Source organism: Petaurus breviceps, unplaced genomic scaffold (genome assembly GCF_028583685.1).
Source record: "Petaurus breviceps papuanus isolate PSGF00001 unplaced genomic scaffold, PetGlider_PUasm1.0 90887, whole genome shotgun sequence".
In the NCBI taxonomy this organism is placed as follows: domain Eukaryota; kingdom Metazoa; phylum Chordata; class Mammalia; order Diprotodontia; family Petauridae; genus Petaurus; species Petaurus breviceps.
In genome coordinates this window covers 1,157,965-1,174,286 of record NW_027187370.1, presented here as the reverse complement: position 1 = coordinate 1,174,286, position 16,322 = coordinate 1,157,965, and the positions used below count along the sequence as shown (strand labels likewise).

Here is a 16,322-nt window from a genome sequence, read left to right as displayed (position 1 = left end):
TGGTCTCTTCTCAACCCTCCCATCCCACCCCTGGCTTCCGCAAGCCTCTTTCCCCATCCTGGCCCAGCCTCCCGGCTCTTTCCCTTGCCCTATGCAGCACCTCCCTCCTGATGGCCCAGCCTAGCCAGGCTTTTCCCTGTCACTTCTGTGGGACACACTGCTCTGAAGACATTCCAGCTTTCTTCCAGCAGACGGCAGGTCGCTGAACCGTGTTTTGCATAGGGACCTACCAAATCAGCAATTAGTGATGTTTGGTTGTTGTTGTATGTGTGTGTGTGTGTGTTTTTTAAACAAAACAAAACTGAAAAATGTCCCAGTGATATTGTCTGATTGATTTTTTTTTTTGATACTGGGTGGGGTAGGGTGGGGGAGGAAGTGGAGGACTAGGGTACTTGGAAGAGACAAGGGCATTTCTCAAGGCTTTAGACCTGTTAACCCTTCCCTCTCCAGCAGAGGCATTCCTTCACCCACCCCTATATACCAACCACAATGCCACCCCTGTAGGAGAATACTATTACATATTTATATAACTTCTTCGAGGCAGTGTGAAGTCATGAAAGGAGGGCCAGTCTGGGGGTCAGGAAGACCCAAGTTCTGCCCCTCACTCATACTGGCTATGTGACAGTGGGGGACAATGGAAAGAGACTTAGCTCTGGAATTAAAGGACATGGCTTTAAATTCCACCCCTTTGTGATCCTGGGCATGTCACTGACTCTCCACAGGACTCAGTTTCTCCATCTGTAAAATGAAACAGTTGGACTAGATAACCTCTAGGTCCCTTCCAGCCCTAGATCAGATAGATAGATGATCCATGAGCAAATCATTTAATCTTCCGGTGCTCCCAAACGATTCTCTAGGACTATATGATTCAGATATACTGCACCTGTTCAGGGAATTTCCACACCAGGAGTAAAACAATCAAATCAGAGGTCTGAACAGTAAGTTCTACATAGGGCTTAAAAAATTTCAAAGCACTTTCCTCACAACAGTCCTGTAAAACAGACAGGGAAGCCACGTAAAATCACCTTGCCTCCTCCAGTGAGGGATGGCTGTGGACTCTGGTCTGGGAGTGATGAATAATGTAGAAAGAGGCAAACCTGGAAGGAAGACAAAAGCCAGCCTTAGCAGGAGTCTGTGGGACCAATCTGGACTACATCTATTTCTGGGAAGGGGACGTGGTGAGGTTGAGGCTGAGTTGTCTCAGGAGGAGGAGCAGATCTCCTTTGTTAATTTGTCAACCTGGAGGTGGGGGCACCACTGAGGAGAGGCTTATCTGTAAAATTAGATTCACAAAATCATGAAGACCTCAGTTAGAATCCTGCTTCAGACACCTATTAGCTGTGCTTGAGTAAGTCACTTAACCTCTTTTGCCTCAGTTTCCACATCTGTAAAATGAGGCTATAGTACCTCATAACTTCCTAGGTCCTTTCCCTCTCTCAATCAGCCACCCAATGTTCTCATAATCTTCTTCATTCTTTCTCCCCATGGCTGGGCTGTGTCTGAGCAGACATGCTTGTTGTGGTGGGTGGTGGCTCTCTTCCTATCCCAAAGAGAGCTGCAACCTCTGTACACCATGTGGTCTTCTTTTTGCACCCATTTCCCTCCCCTCAGATTCCCAGCTGGAGGAGATTTTAGGAATTATCTAGGTTAGTGGTTCCCAAACCTCTTTGTCTCAGGACCCCTTTACTCTCTTAAAAATTATTGCAGACCCCCCACAAAGAGCTTTTGTTTACGTGGGTTATAGCTATATATATATATATTTATTATATAATAAATTAAAACATTTTAGTATTATCATGAAAATAATTTTGACCCTTTGAAAGAGTATTAGGGACCCCCAGGGTCCCAGGGAGACTTGCTTGGAGAATTGCTGATCTGGGCCAACCCTCTCATATTACAGATGAGGAAACTGACCCCCAGAGAGGACAAGTGACTTTGCCGAAGGTTATATCGGTCAGAGGGCAGAACCAAGATTCAAGCCTTAGATTCCAAGTACGGTGTTCTTTGCTCCATATCTCTGTCTCCCTTAGAGAACTAAGTCAATTCTTGGGCTACTCTGCCAGGCTCAACCTACAGGCCCTCTTTCTTCTTCCCTCCTCTTGTGGTTTATGACTGAGTGTGTGAGTGTGAGGATGGTTGGCAAGTTTAAGTTTGAAGCCACCAAGCTAAACTTCTAAAATGTGCCCCATCAGCTTACAGCCCTCAGAAATGTACTCCCCTCCCCAGAATCCTGTTATTCGTGGACCTCTAAGCCCCAAGGTTTGGGTGTATCTGTGTTCCGCCTCCATACCTATGGGGTATTTATGGGGTATGTGTAGGTGTCCATATCAATAAACATTTATTAAGGCCTACTATGTGCCAGGCACTATACTAAGCATTGGGGGGGAGGCACAAAAAGAGGCAAAAGACAGTCATTTGCTCTCAAGCACTTTACAATCTAATCGGGGAGACACCATGTGAACAAAGCGACCTATGTGAAGTGAACTATATAAAGAATAACTAGGAAATAATTGACAGAGGAAAGGCACTGGCATTAAGAGAGTCTGGGAAAAAGGTCCTGTGAAAGTTGGAACTTAAGGGAAATCAGAGAAGTCAGTAGGTGGAGTGGAGGAAGGAGAGTGTTCCAGGCATGGGGGACAGCCAGAGAAATGCCCAGAGTTGATAGATAGGTGTAGGTGGGGTGTGTGTGCTTGATGGTGTCTTCACTTTCTCTCTCCTCAAACATACATATATGTACATGCATGCATATATACACACATGCACAAGCACATACATGTTGTTTGGTTGTTTCAGTCACATATGACTCTGAACTCATTTGGGGTTTTCTTGGCAAAGATATTGGAGTGGTTTGCCATTTCCTTTTCCACCTCATACAGATGAGGAAACTGAGGCAAAAAGGGTTAAGTGATTTGTCTAGGATCATACAGCTAGTAAGTTTCTGAGGTCAGATTTGAACTTGGAAAGATCACCCTCCCTGACTGATTCTGTGTGTGTGTGTATGTGTGTGACTGTGGATGGGATAGATAGGTGGGTTCATTTTTGTTTTCAGTTCAGACTTTTGATTTCATTGGTATAGGCAAGTTACTTTTACTAAAAAGGCACATCAACAACTCTTCTGCAGCCTAGAGTTTCTTGGGAATGCTGAGAGATCCAATGAGGTACCCAGGGTCACAAAGCAAAGTAAGCATCAGAGAGGACACTTGGCACCAAGTTTTTCTAACTTGGATGGCAATTCTTGATCCACCAGGACCCCATTGTCTCCCATAAATATATGTAAATCCCACAAGGAAAGGCAACCATCCTCAAATCAGATGAAATTCGGTCCCTAGAGGTGTTCTGAGCTTGTTGTGGGTACTGTTTCCCGTCACTTTTCCTCCTCACCCTTGGGAATCCTGGGACTGAGTCAGGGGTAGAGGGAGGTATTTAAACCATTTTCTGGTCTATGGAAGGAGAAGGGAGTGAATCATACTCTTCACCTTCTCCGCCATAGCTGGCGTTTCCCTCTAAGTTCATGTTGTCAGAGTCCAAAGGCTGGCTTGGTCTTCTGAAGCCTGGCTTCCTTCTGCCTGTGTATGTGTAAGCTAGTTCTGCCCCTCCCACTTTAAGACGCCAAGACCTGAATATCTAAACACTCAGGACTAAGTCCAGGCCCAATGACTTCAGTTCCTCAAAAGGTCCATTTCCTTTGGTGGCGGAAGGCTGTGTTAAAGGCCAAAATCCTTCCTGTTGAGTCTAGGCCTGATCTTCCATCCCCCCACAGCTTAACTTCATTTAAAAAATATGTATTGGGTGCTTGCTATTCAAACTTCATTCATTCATTCAACATTTATTAAATTCCTATAACGTGCCAGGTGCTGAGCTTGGCACTAGAGTTACTGAAGCACACAAAAATATGCCACCACCACACTCCTTACCCCCTAGCTGCTTATATTCTACCAGAGGAAACACAGGTACACATCTAAGCAAATACAAAATATGAACACAGTATTTTCAGGAGTAAGATACTAGTAACTTTGGGAATCAGATAAAGCCATGAAGTTAGGAGATAGTTCTTGAAATGAACTTTGAAGGAAACGTGGAATTAGTGCATTCCAGACATGGAGGACAGCCTAAGTGAAGACACAGAGGGATGTGATGCCTGAGGAAACAGGCTAGTTTAGCAGAAACTTAGAATTCATAAAAATAGGTGGCACAGTAAATAGTGTGCTGGGTCTAGTGTCAGGAAGACTCCTCTTCCAGAGTTCAAATCTGGCCTCAGACACGTATTGGCTGTGTGACCCTGGGCAAGTTACTTAACCCTGTTTGCCTCAGTTTCCTCATTTGTCAAATGAGTTGGAGAAAGAAATGGCAAAGCACTGAAGTATCTAGGCCAAGAAAGCCCCAAGCGGGATCACAGAGAGTCTTGGATGACTGAAAGACAACTGAACAACATCAAAAAAATATATAAAAAGTAATACATGTGATAAGCCTGAAAAGATGGACTGGAGTCAAAGTGTTGAGGGCTTTAAAAGGCTGGGAGAAGAGTTTGTATTTGAACATAGAGCCACTTAAGAGGCTCTTAAGCAGGGGAGTGACTTGGGCAGGCCCAGAGCTTTAGGAACTCAATTCAACAAAACACTTAAGCCTCTTCTGAACTCTAGCACTGAGGGTCGATACAACGTTTAGGCTCCTTTCCTGTCCTCTGAGAGTTTATAATCTAGCGGGGAAATAATCCATGTGTACCTAACTAGGAGGCATCCTTCAAGCTAGGTACATTGTACATTTACAAAACAAAATACTAGGTGCAGTCTGAGGGGGGAAGGTTGGTAGCAAGGGAAGGAGGGGGGAAACAGAGAAGCCTTGGTGGCTATGGTGGCATTGGAGTTGGACCTTACAGGACAGGTAGGAATTTGAGTACAGGAGAAGAGGCCATTGAGACATAGGCGATTTGTAAGGCATTTGAGCTACTCCAGGACCCTCTGCCTCCTCCCCTGAAATTAATTTTCTTGTCTATGGCCTGGGGTACCCCAGCAAGGGGTGAGGGGTTAGGGTAGGTGGGAAGGGCCCCCTCCCTGGCCCCAGTTTACTTACCGATTTTCCATCAAGGACATTTGGTTTCAATTTCCCAGCTCATTAGTGGTGAGGCCAGCTGATCAGGCCCCTGTGGAGGGTGTGGGGGCAGGGGCTGGGTTTTCTCAGCCAGGGAAGAAAAAAGTTGGACTGAGGAAAATAGATGGACCCCAATGTCAGAGCCCAGTGGGAGGGTGGGGCAACTTCCTTAGAGCTGGCCAAGAAATCTCCAGGAAGCCAAAGCACGCTGCTTAGCATCTCCCCCTACCAAAGGGCCAACAGGGCAAGCACATCCCTTCTTCAGGCCTTCTGGAGGGGGAGCCCCCTTCTCCCCATCAGACATTAGGGGCATGAATGTTAAGTTAAGTGTGATGCAGCCGGCATGGTACAGTGGGGAGCCCCAGCTCCAGAGTCAGAGGAAGCCCCTCTGCTTTAGTTTCCTTAGGAGGCTGACCCAGATGGCCTCAAAAGTCCCTTCTGATCTATGATCCTATGAGCTTCTATGCTCGTCTCCCCCCTTTCCTCAGCGAGTGCCCTCTCCAGACCAGGAGGACAACAAAAACCAGCTGCTTTGCAAGTGACCCTGAAACATGCTTAGCCACAGAAACTCTTCCTGCATTCCAGACCCTAATGGCAGTTACTGATGGCCTAGAAAGGAGAAAGTCAAGATCGAGTGTGCAAGGAATGGGGGATGGGAGGCAGGAGGCAGAGTGAGGGGGTAGAGGAGAGGAAAATCCAGGGGATTTGGGGGAAAGAGGGTGGGAGGCAATGGGGTGGAAAAACAATTGAGGCAGTCTGGGGGATCCCAAGTTTCAGGGAATAGGGACATGCTTGGCCCAAGCCAGGGAGTTGGCTTGATCAGCCCCGGTGAACAATTTCATTCTGGGGGTTTGAGTTGGCCTGGCCCCTGCAGCAGTGGGGGAGGGGGATGTCTGCTGTTGATTAAAACCACTCTCAGCAGTAAGGAGAGCCTCCCCTAACTGCTCCTTCTCCTCCTAGCCTCCCCCCCATGATTTCTTAATTTCCCTCCCCCAAGACCCCCCCCATGATCCCAGCCCCCCACCATTTCCAGCCAGTAGGTTATACTGGAAGCAGAGTTGGTTGGGGGGGGGGGTGGTCAGAGGGAGGTCCCTCCAGTCCAGACAGGCTGGGGCTGGTGGGGAGTGGGTGGGAGGGCAGGGCTGGTGATGGGGAAAGGACTTGGGGCCATTACTGAGATGCTAAAGTGCAAACAGCATATTTTCACCATCCACCAGCATTTAATTACACATAAAAACAGGGCTATTAAGCCAAAATTAAACCCTTGTTGGAGACATTTAATTCGGGGCATGACAAATTGCTTTCAGAGGAGGCTGCAGCAGTCTCCCAAGGGGAGGAGCTGAGATTAGTGTCTTCTCGGGCAAACCAGGCATCCTTCCAGTCACCAGGCGCTGAATTCAGGAAGCCTGGTCTTCCTTCCCCAGACTTCAAGGATTCCCCAAACTCAGAGTGAGGGGCTCTCAGGCTGGAGAGGAAGGGAGGTGCTGATGGTTTCCTGGAAAGGGAAGAGGGGGACCTTGTTTCCAAGAACCACAGTGGTAACTTACCCAGGACATATGTATGCCCTTTGTCTCCTTGCCTGGGAGGGAGAGACTGATAGCCTAGGAGATGAATGAGGGCTACCGAGGCAGGCCTGAGAACAAGGTCATTATGCTGGTAGGCTCTTGTCCTCAGGCTCTCTCAGGGAGGGGGGAGATAGCAGGAAAACCAGGACAAAAGAACCTCTGAGAAAACAGGACTTTCCTCCTCCCCATTCTTCCTCCATCTCTCCCTCCCTCATCCTTTTCCCCATCATCATTCTCAGAGGCAGTTTTTCTTCTCTGCCTTTTTCTACAGTCAGAGGTCAGGCTACTCTGTCATAGCTGTGTTGTCCTAATACCTACATGACCTTCCAAATAAATGACTTAGTGGATGTGTGGTTGGGTGGGAATCAAGGAGATGAGAGAAGAAGGGTATAGGGAGTGTGTGGGGGGGTGTAAATCCACATAGGAGGGATCTCTGCTGGTGCCTTGAGATTAAGGCCTGCCCAAAGCCTCTTTCCCCACTTCTGATCCCAGAAATCTCCTCCCCCAGCAGGGAGCTGGGGACCCGTCCATTTGATTTGAACCAGATGGACCTGCTTACAGCATTTCCTGGCCTGCTCCTCCCTACTTGCTCTCACTGGCCCCCCTGGCCACCTTGACCTGTGCCCCCTCTCAGAGTCTGGGGAGGGGAATGGGGCCAAGGAAACAGGACAAGGGTGTTGAAATGGACCTGGAGGGCTGTTGTTCCCCAATTCATTATTGGGAATGGTGAAAGCCTACTCACCATCCTCTTGCCAAGGTCTAGGCCAGCTGGCTGGCTAGCTGCCTGGACACATTTTTGCTTTGTCTGGCTAATAGGAATGAAGAGGGGGTAGGTTGGAAGCAAATTTATAGAAAGAGCAAGGAATACCCCCTTCATTCGGTTCTAGGGTTCTTCACTCTCCCATGTTGTGTTGGTGTGGGAGGGGAAAGAATTCTTATTTTACTACCTATTTCCTGGCAATCTGTACCCCCAAATCTTTTTTTTTCTCCCTATGCCCAGGTTATGTTGTCAGGCAAAGGGGACTCAGAACTTAGGGAGTGATCCCAGCTGTTTATTTGTGAGCTGACTCTTTGGCAGGTTGGGATGGGGGTGGGCATTAAATTGTGGGGAGTGGTTGAATTAATTATGTGAAGCCACTAAAAATCCCTCCCCAGTACTCTCAGGTGCAAGGAAGGGAAAACTATTTTCAGGAGAGGGGGGATTTGAGGGACCAGAGCTGGGGATGGGCCTGAGCTTGGAGGGAGCGTTCACTGTAGTTTCAAAAACTGGCATCAAGCTCTATACAGATGGCTTCTCAGCTGTGGCCCCTGCCTCTGTGGGCCAGCACAAACCTCTTACAGCTTTATTTCCATCCGACAATGACAACGTGAGCTGAATAAAATACAAAGATACAGACAGGGAGAGCGGGAGAGATGCTGAGCCAGAGCTGGGCTGTAGCAGGCAGAAGTATCATTAGTTTCAGATAATAGAATTTAGAAGCAGCCTTGGACAAGTTCATCCAATCCAACTCTCTAGTATTGATTCCTTCACCCCATCGTGTTACAAACAAGGAAACTGAGGCACAGAGTGGTTAAGTGAATTGACCAAAGTTACCTAGATGGCAGAACTTTGCAAAATCTAGTGTTTGTGGCACTTACCAGGCTGCCTTTCTAAGAACAAAATGGCCTTCATTAGCATCAGAAATTCCCAGGGCAGTCAAGCCTGAGCCAAGGTCGTAGGTAGACTCTATCCTGGAGGCTCTGGTTCTTCCATAAGCACACTATGTCCTCTGGGTTGTTTGGGAAGGGGGGGTGGGGGGGCTTGTGTCATTGAAAGGAGGGAATGCAGCCCTACCTCCACCCAGGGGAAATTGGAGCCGACTGCTCAGGAAATAAATTTAATTTTCCAGCATCTTGGAAGGTTTGTTGGACAATAGAGAATTTTTTTTTTTTCTGTTTCCAAAAAAGTAAAAGGCTAATAAAAAAAAAAAAAAACCCTCTCAAATTGCCCTCGGCTGAATTTTTTCTCAGTTTTGCTTTTAGGCTCTTTGAAAGAATGGTTTGCTGGGCTTGGTGACCCTGAGGCTGGGGGCAGGGGGAGGGAGGCCTGGGGGCTTCAGGGTTATGTACTGATTGGGACCATAGGGGGAAGATCAGGCCAGGCCAAGAGGGAGTGAGAGACTGGAGCCAGGGTAGTCTGGTCATGGGGCTGTTACAGGGAACACTAGTCCCCCTCCCCCACCCCTTCCCACCAAAGTCCTTTAGGTCTGACCAGGAATTCTCCCTTTAATTTAGGGACAAGAATGGGGCCTGGACTTATGATTGAATTGTCACAGGAAATTCCTGGTGAGAAAACTCCCTCCTCCAGAGAAGGCTGGCATTTTTACAATATTTGGAGGCGTTTAGAGAGCTCTGAAAGATGAAAGTGATTTGTCCGGTGTCACATATCCAGATGTCAGAGACTTGAACCCTGACTTTCCCCTCTGTCATACCACTAGCTCTATCCACTATGCCAATTTCAATTCAATTGAATCAATATACACTCATTGAATTGTCATGTGTAAAGCAATGTGGATTGGAGCTGAGGATGTAGAGGTTTATAAATTGAAATTCCTACCCTTAGGGAACTTTCTGAGACATAAAGGGTCACACCGAAAAATTTGAAAATAGGCTCTCAGTTGGAGCTAACTAGCCCCCCCCCCCCCCCCCCCGCCTTATTGCCTTATTCCTCCCCCCCTCCCCAGGAAAAATCTAAGAGAAAGGGGAAAATTCTCAAACTTTTTCCTTCTCTGTACCTCCCTCCTCCTTTCTCCATTGGGTGATGTCTCCCTTCTGGACGAAGTGGGGCTATGATAGAATTGTGTGTATTTGGTTGTTTTAATCAGGTCTGACTCTTTGTGACCCCATTTGGGAATTTCTTGACCAAGATATTGGAATGGTTTGCCATTTCCTTCTCTAGCTCATTTCACAGATGAGGAAATCAAGGCAAGCAGGGTTAAGTGATTTGTCCAGGGTCACACAGCTAATAAGTGTCAGAGGCCAGATTTGAACTCAGGAAGATGAGTCTTCCTGACTACAGGCTCAGCACACTATCCAATGTGCCACCCAGCTGGCCCTTACAATAGAATACCCCCTCCCTAAAAAACTAAGTCATCTTCCCTTCCTACCCCTAAACCCAAAGATGTCCCAGTTAAAATGTAAATGTGAGGTTTTAAGTATTTTTAAATATTTGTTAGGCTGCTGAATAGAAATTTGGTGTAGCAGTTAGAGAATTTGAGAGCATTGAAGTAGAAAGCATTGAAGTTTTGCTTCTGACACCTACTGAATGAGTGACCCTGGGCAAGTCACTTAACTTCTCAGTGACCTAAGTGGCTGAGAAGGTACCCACCTACCTTGGGCTAGGGAGCTGTACACTTACATGAGCCTAATACTAATGAAATCACAGGTCCAATCTTTATCTTTGCTAGGACACTACATAGTTAACTCTAGGAAGTCCCTGAATTAGATGGAATTAGAGTTCTGGGCTTGGAGTTAGAAACACAGGTTCAAATTCTGACCTCTGACACTTGGTAATCATATGACCTTGGGTAGTCATTTAACCTCTGTGTACCTCTAGCAAGCTTCCTAGGCCTGTTTTTACTAAGTCAATTAAAAAACCAAACAAACCAACCACTCCTATTAAGTCGTGCTGAAGTATTGGAGAGGTGGCCAGGAGTATACTGGTAAATGTTTAACAATCATCTTTCTGCAAAAAAAATATACTACAACATACTTTTAAACTTAATTTTATACTGCTAACCTTTTCTCTATCACTTTCAGAAGTCTAGACAATCAGCAAAACAATCAATCAAGTCCTGAGTTGTAGCTTTTGCTGATTTCTGAGGCAAAAATGATCACGCTGAAAATTTAACCTTCAACTCTTAGTTTGAGCTAACCACATCCAGCGCACCACTGTTGTATCCTCTTAGAATACCTATTATTTTGCTCTGTCTATCTATCTATCTATCTATCTATCTATCTATCTATCTATCTATCTATCTATCATCTACCTGTCTATCTAGGGTTTTTGCCTACCTCGATTTCTAGAGCAAATAAAATACATCTATGATATCTCACTGGAAGCCTAACCCAGGTCTGTTACCATTTCTTGAGACAACAGTACTTTAGGCAGTGGGGACGACTGGATTTGGTTAAAGTTGGATAACTGTGAGCAGCATAAAACCACTTTCAAATGTCTTGGGAGAGGAGAGGGAAATAATTGTGTACAGCCTCTGCTCTGGAACCTGAGAATCCCTTTAGCTCAAAATGGTTGCCCTGGGGCATATCAAAGATTTTGATGTCAGTTAATTCACCCACTTCCTGGAGTTCATATGCAGAAAGACTATACTTTCCTGAAGCAAAGAAAGATCGAAGGTCTTCATCAGATACATACAGGGCTCCTGAGAGTCTGTGGGACCCAAATATATACAATGGTAAGATCCCCCTCCAACACGGCATCTCCTAAGACCAAGTGATCTGATAAAATTGAAGGGTCATTGAAAGCAAGCTTCTTATTTTACAAATGGAATGAATAGCTTAGAGAGGACATTGCTGTTTAAATTGGTCTCTCTTAAGAAGGAAATTCTGAGGATTTCTTAGGTGACACTGGGGGATTGCCTTGGACATGGAATTTATGATAAAGAGTTTTGAAAGGGCTGCTTGCTTAAATCAAATTCAGTATTTATAAAGGTGCAAGATAAATCCCTTGCCAATGAGACTGTATAACATATCTCAGAAAGGAAAGGAGAAGTTTCTAGTATTAAAGCCATCTACAAATCCCAAAGAACTCTTGGCAGTAGGGTCAATAGAATCCTAGGGAAATGTATGTTCCCCAATCAATCAAGAAGTATTCACTAAGAAGTTACTTAGTGACAGGCACTGATCTATGTTCTTGGTAGAAAAAGACAAAAATGAAAGTCTGACCCTCACAGGCTGTTAGGTAGTACAATGGTTAGTGTTGGACCTGGAGTCAAGATGACTGGAGTTCAAATCCAGCCTCAGACACTTAATATCTGGGCGACCCTGGACAAGTCATTTAATGTTTGACTCCTCAGTTTCCTCATCTGTAAAATGGGGATAATAATAGCACCTGTCTTCCAAAGTTGTTATGAAGATAAAATGAGATATGTGTACAGTGCTTTGTAAACCTGAAAATACTATATTAATCAATCAATAGACATTTATTAGGTGCCTGCTAATGTGCCAGGCACTGTACTAAGTGCTGGGGATACCAAAGGAGGCAAGAGACAATCCTCACCCTCAAGGAGCTTACCATCTAATGGGGGAGAAAATAAGCAAAAAAATATATACATAGCAAGCTATATAACAGGATAAATAGGAAATATTTAACATTATTTATAGTAAGGTACTAGACTTAAGAGACCTTAGGGAAGACTTCCAGGTAAAGATGAGATTTTAGTTGGGACTTAAAGGAAGATTAGGGAGGTCAGTAGTAGGAGCTAGGTATTAGTAGTAGTAGTAGTAGTAGTAGGAGGAGGAGGAGGAGGAGGAGGAAGAAAAGACAGAGGAGGAACTTACCTTCTATTGGGAGAACAAGCATGTATATACAAAGCATATATGTACAAAACGTAAAGAGAGTGTAAATAAATGTTTATACTTTATTTTTATATATATGCATATATATATATTATATAAAAGTTTATACTTTAGTAGGTGTGAAAGAAATTGCTCTATCAGCTGGATGAATGTACTTGTAGGGTATCAGCCATTGGATGAAAGTGACTGAAATATCACTTAATAAATTTCTAGTGATTGGCTGAGAGCATCAGCCATATCCCCCTTGGGCCTATGTTTAAAAAAACAACCAAAAAGAGCAGACTAACCAGTTTGAAGTCAGTGGAGACAGTGAGCTGTGAAAAAAGAGTTCTCTCTTCATTTTTTCTCGTCTTTCTTTTAGAGTTCAATAAAGGTGAGGGAGAGTAGGTTTCTCTTTCATCCTCCCTGTACCCTCCCCCACTGTCAATGACATCTTATAGTAGATGGATAATATGGCTATAGGAGATATTAACCTAGCAGAGGACAGGTGACTGTAGATTGAATGAAGCCAGCTAGCAAGAAGAGTCAACAATCTGGTGTCTGGAGCTCCTTTTTGGAAGATGGAAGGGCCAGGGTCAAGGGAGAATTCTGTTAGTCCTAAGATGTAGGCTCTTGTTCTTTCTGAAAGTGCCCAGATGTTAGATCGGCCTGAGATGAAGGCCGTGGAGACCTCAGTCAAGTTGTGGAGCAGATCCAGGGAAAACTTTGAAAACCAGTTCAAGAGACATCAGTGGCCCTGCAACCTTGTAGCACTGGCCTGCACACCCTGTGGCTCATGGGCCTCTAGCCACACGCCAAAGAAAAACATCCTTTACATTTTTCCACAGGCCTCCCAAAATCCTTTGGTCTGCCGCAAGTGGCCCACTGGCCGCAGGTTATACAGGCTTGCTGTAGCATCTGAAGTGTAAGTTGCCTTCTCTTCACACAGGTCTTGGTCCCACATGGATTCTATGGGGATCTACTTTTCTTACTTCTATTTGTGTGCATTTGTGGGAGAATATGCCCCAGGATTATGGAGGGTGGGTGGGGTGAAAGAAATTATATTTTTATTGTATCTACTATGCCATTTCAGTCTTGACCTGATTTTGTCCTCTGAATGACTAAAAGAAAACACACCTGTGGGGGCTCTTCAGCTTTGGTTTAAGAGTATGGACCCATACAGTCGCTTGTTCAGTACTAAGGAGGGGATCTTGGGACCTAACTTTTCAATGTGAGTTGGGGGAGTTCCTTAGAGAGGGCTATGGTAGGAGTAATATTTAAAGACCATGACTCATGCAAGTTAGACTAATTTTTCCTAAAACAGTATTGAAACTATACTCAAGGTTTAATTGGTTTAAGGATCAGGCCACTGACAGAGCTTCCTGGTCACCTAATTGTAAAAGGATGTAAGGAGCTCCAGTTTGCTCTCTGAGGCTTTTGACCCAAGACCAACAGTCGATCAACACCTAAAAGTCATACTCAGATGAATTAATGTAGTGTCCTCAGTGAAAACCCTTCTTCTTTTTTAATTAAGTAAACCTCTTTTTGTTAAGTGTTGAATGATCTTTGAATGTATCATTTCATCCTGTATCGAATGAAATTCAACAAAGGTAGACTGAGGCACATTCTCTCTCAGCAAGATAAGAGTTTATTAATATGGTGCAAACCTGTTAATAAAGGGGTCATTGGCTTGTTTCAATTTATGTTAAAAACCCTAGTAGAAGAGTAGTTACTTTTTTATTGGTTTGGGGAGTACAGAACAAAGAACAGGACAGGGTGGATGAAATCATGGGTTTGAAGACAACATGATTGGTTACATAGCGAGGCACAGGAAACAACGTGATTGGTTGGAAATTGGGACTGAGGGCTAGTATCGACTCCCTCCCTCCCTTCTGTGGCTAAGAAGTATTTGCTATTTGAGTCCATTTGCAAGGTCAAAGATAATGGTCTAGACTTAGTTGGATGGAAAAGTAGAAATCCTTGAATTGTAGCTTGGTGGTGTAAAGATACACTAGAATCCCTAGTGTCCACCTGCACCCCCAAGGATTGAATTCCTTGAAGCAAGAGAACTGATTTCTAAACTTAACTCATTACAGACCAGCTGAACTCTGAACTTAGTTCAGAGATATAGAACTGTGACTTAAATAGTTAGGGGAGCAAAATCAGAGTAAAATCAAGTATAAAATATAAAACTAGTGTTTGCTTTCTGAACCCCAGTGTTTAACCTAAACTACCAGAGAACTGGCCCCTGGTCAGGGCTTTCCTACAACAGAGGACTACAAAAACAAAACAAAACAAAAATCCAACAAAAAAAAACCCCATGGTGTGGACCTGTGATTTCATTGGGAAATTCCCATGGGGAGGAACCCCTCTATTGCTGTTTTTTTATCATACTTTCTTGCCTTAGAGAGTGGTCTAGAGGTCTAAGAAATAAAGTTACTTGCCCAGGGCCACACAGCTAATAAGTGTCTGAGACTGGATTTGACTCCTGGATGTCCTGAGTTCAAATTTGGCTTTACTAGCTGTGTGTCCCTGGGCAAGTCACTTAACCACTATTTGCCTCAGTTTCCTCATCTATAAAATGAGATGGAGAAGGAAATGGCACACCACTTCAAATCTAGCCTCAGACTAGCTATGTGATCCTTGGCAAGTCATTTAACCCTATTTGCCTTAGTTTTCTCATCTGTAAAAAATGAGCTAAAGAGGGAAATGGCAAACTACTCCAGTATCTTTGCCAAGAAAACCCCATATTGGGTAATGAAGAGTTTGACACTACTGAATAACAGGCCTAGACTGACTCTACTCCTAGAACTCTATCCTTTGTACCACCTAGCTAAATACAAATGCAAAGTAATGTTAATGGGAGAAGTACCCTTATCAGGAATATATTCAGGTAAAAGCTAGCATTTGAGCAGAGCTGAAGCTCATGATTCTTTTTTTTTTTTGGAGGGGGGAGGGTAGGGCAATCGGGGTTAAGTGACTTGCCCAAGGTCACATGGCTAGTTTTTTGTGTCAAGTGTCTGAGGCTGGATCCAAACCCAGGTCCTCCTGACTCCAGGGTCAGTGATCTACTCACTGTACCACCTAGCTTCCCCGAAGATCATGATTCTTAAAAGGCAGAGGTAAGGAGGCCAGGTGTTCCAGGCTTGGAAATAACCTTCTGCAAAGGCATGGAGATAGGAGATGAAATGTCATGGGAGGAACCACACAAAAAGACCAGTTGGCCTGGGTCATACTATGGGTGAAGGGGAAAAATGTATAAGTTTAGAAAGCAGGTTGATGCCAGGTTGTGAAGGATTGAAAATGCCAAACAGAAGAGTTTTGCATTTTATATGATAATCATTTAATATCAATTTAATAACCTCAATAAGGGCCAGAACCAGAACTAATCAACAAGAAGAGCCTGGGCCTAACAGCTTCTTTGTTCTCTGAGTAAACTAAGAGAATACCTCTTCCTATGTCAAAGCCAGATAGGACTGACTTAATGGCCATTAAGGATGAGACCCTTAACCTGAGACACTAACTTGAGTAATGGGACTTCTTTCTTATCTTAATATTTTTTGGACAGATACTATGTTGTGGCATATTAATGCTAAAGAAAACACAGATATCCTGGGTCATAATTTCAATTGATACTTTGTCAACTCTCTTATTTTATTCTATTTACCACCTATCCAATTAGGAAAATTCTTTTCTAGGGTGGGGGGGGGTAGGTGGTGAAGTGACTAGAGTACCGGTCCTGGAGTCAGGAGGACCTGAGTTCAAATCCAGCCTTAAATCTAGATATTTAACACTTACTAGCTGTGTGACCTTGGACAAGTCACTTAACCCCAACTGTCCTGCCTTCCCCCTCCAAAAAAAAATTCCTTTCTCATACAATGATTAAACATTTATAGAGATCATAAATTTGAGTGAGACAGCCATCCTGAATTAGAATGGTTCTAAAATGTATTTAAGCCTTCTCATTCATTTGTTCAAGCAGTCATATTTTATCTGGCTATATACATGTATGTATCCGACTAGCTTTGAGGGAATAAACAATATGGATTTGCATATCACCTAGCCTGTTTGCCTCCTTTAACCAAACTTTCAGGTTTATCCTAGAGGTAACAAGGT

General features: G+C 44.4%; 1 protein-coding gene across 1 annotated transcript in view; it reads left to right on the top strand.

The window, feature by feature from the left end:
* IGFBP4 (insulin like growth factor binding protein 4) overlaps window positions 1-13,150 on the top strand; it is a 29,519-nt gene extending 16,369 nt beyond the window's left edge. Inside the window, exon 4 of the mRNA XM_069074217.1 lies at window positions 13,055-13,150. Coding sequence (XP_068930318.1) covers window positions 13,055-13,135 — 81 coding nt within the window. The 3' untranslated portion in view covers window positions 13,136-13,150. The remainder of the gene's footprint in view (window positions 1-13,054) is intronic.
* Window positions 13,151-16,322: the final 3,172 nt, after the last annotated feature.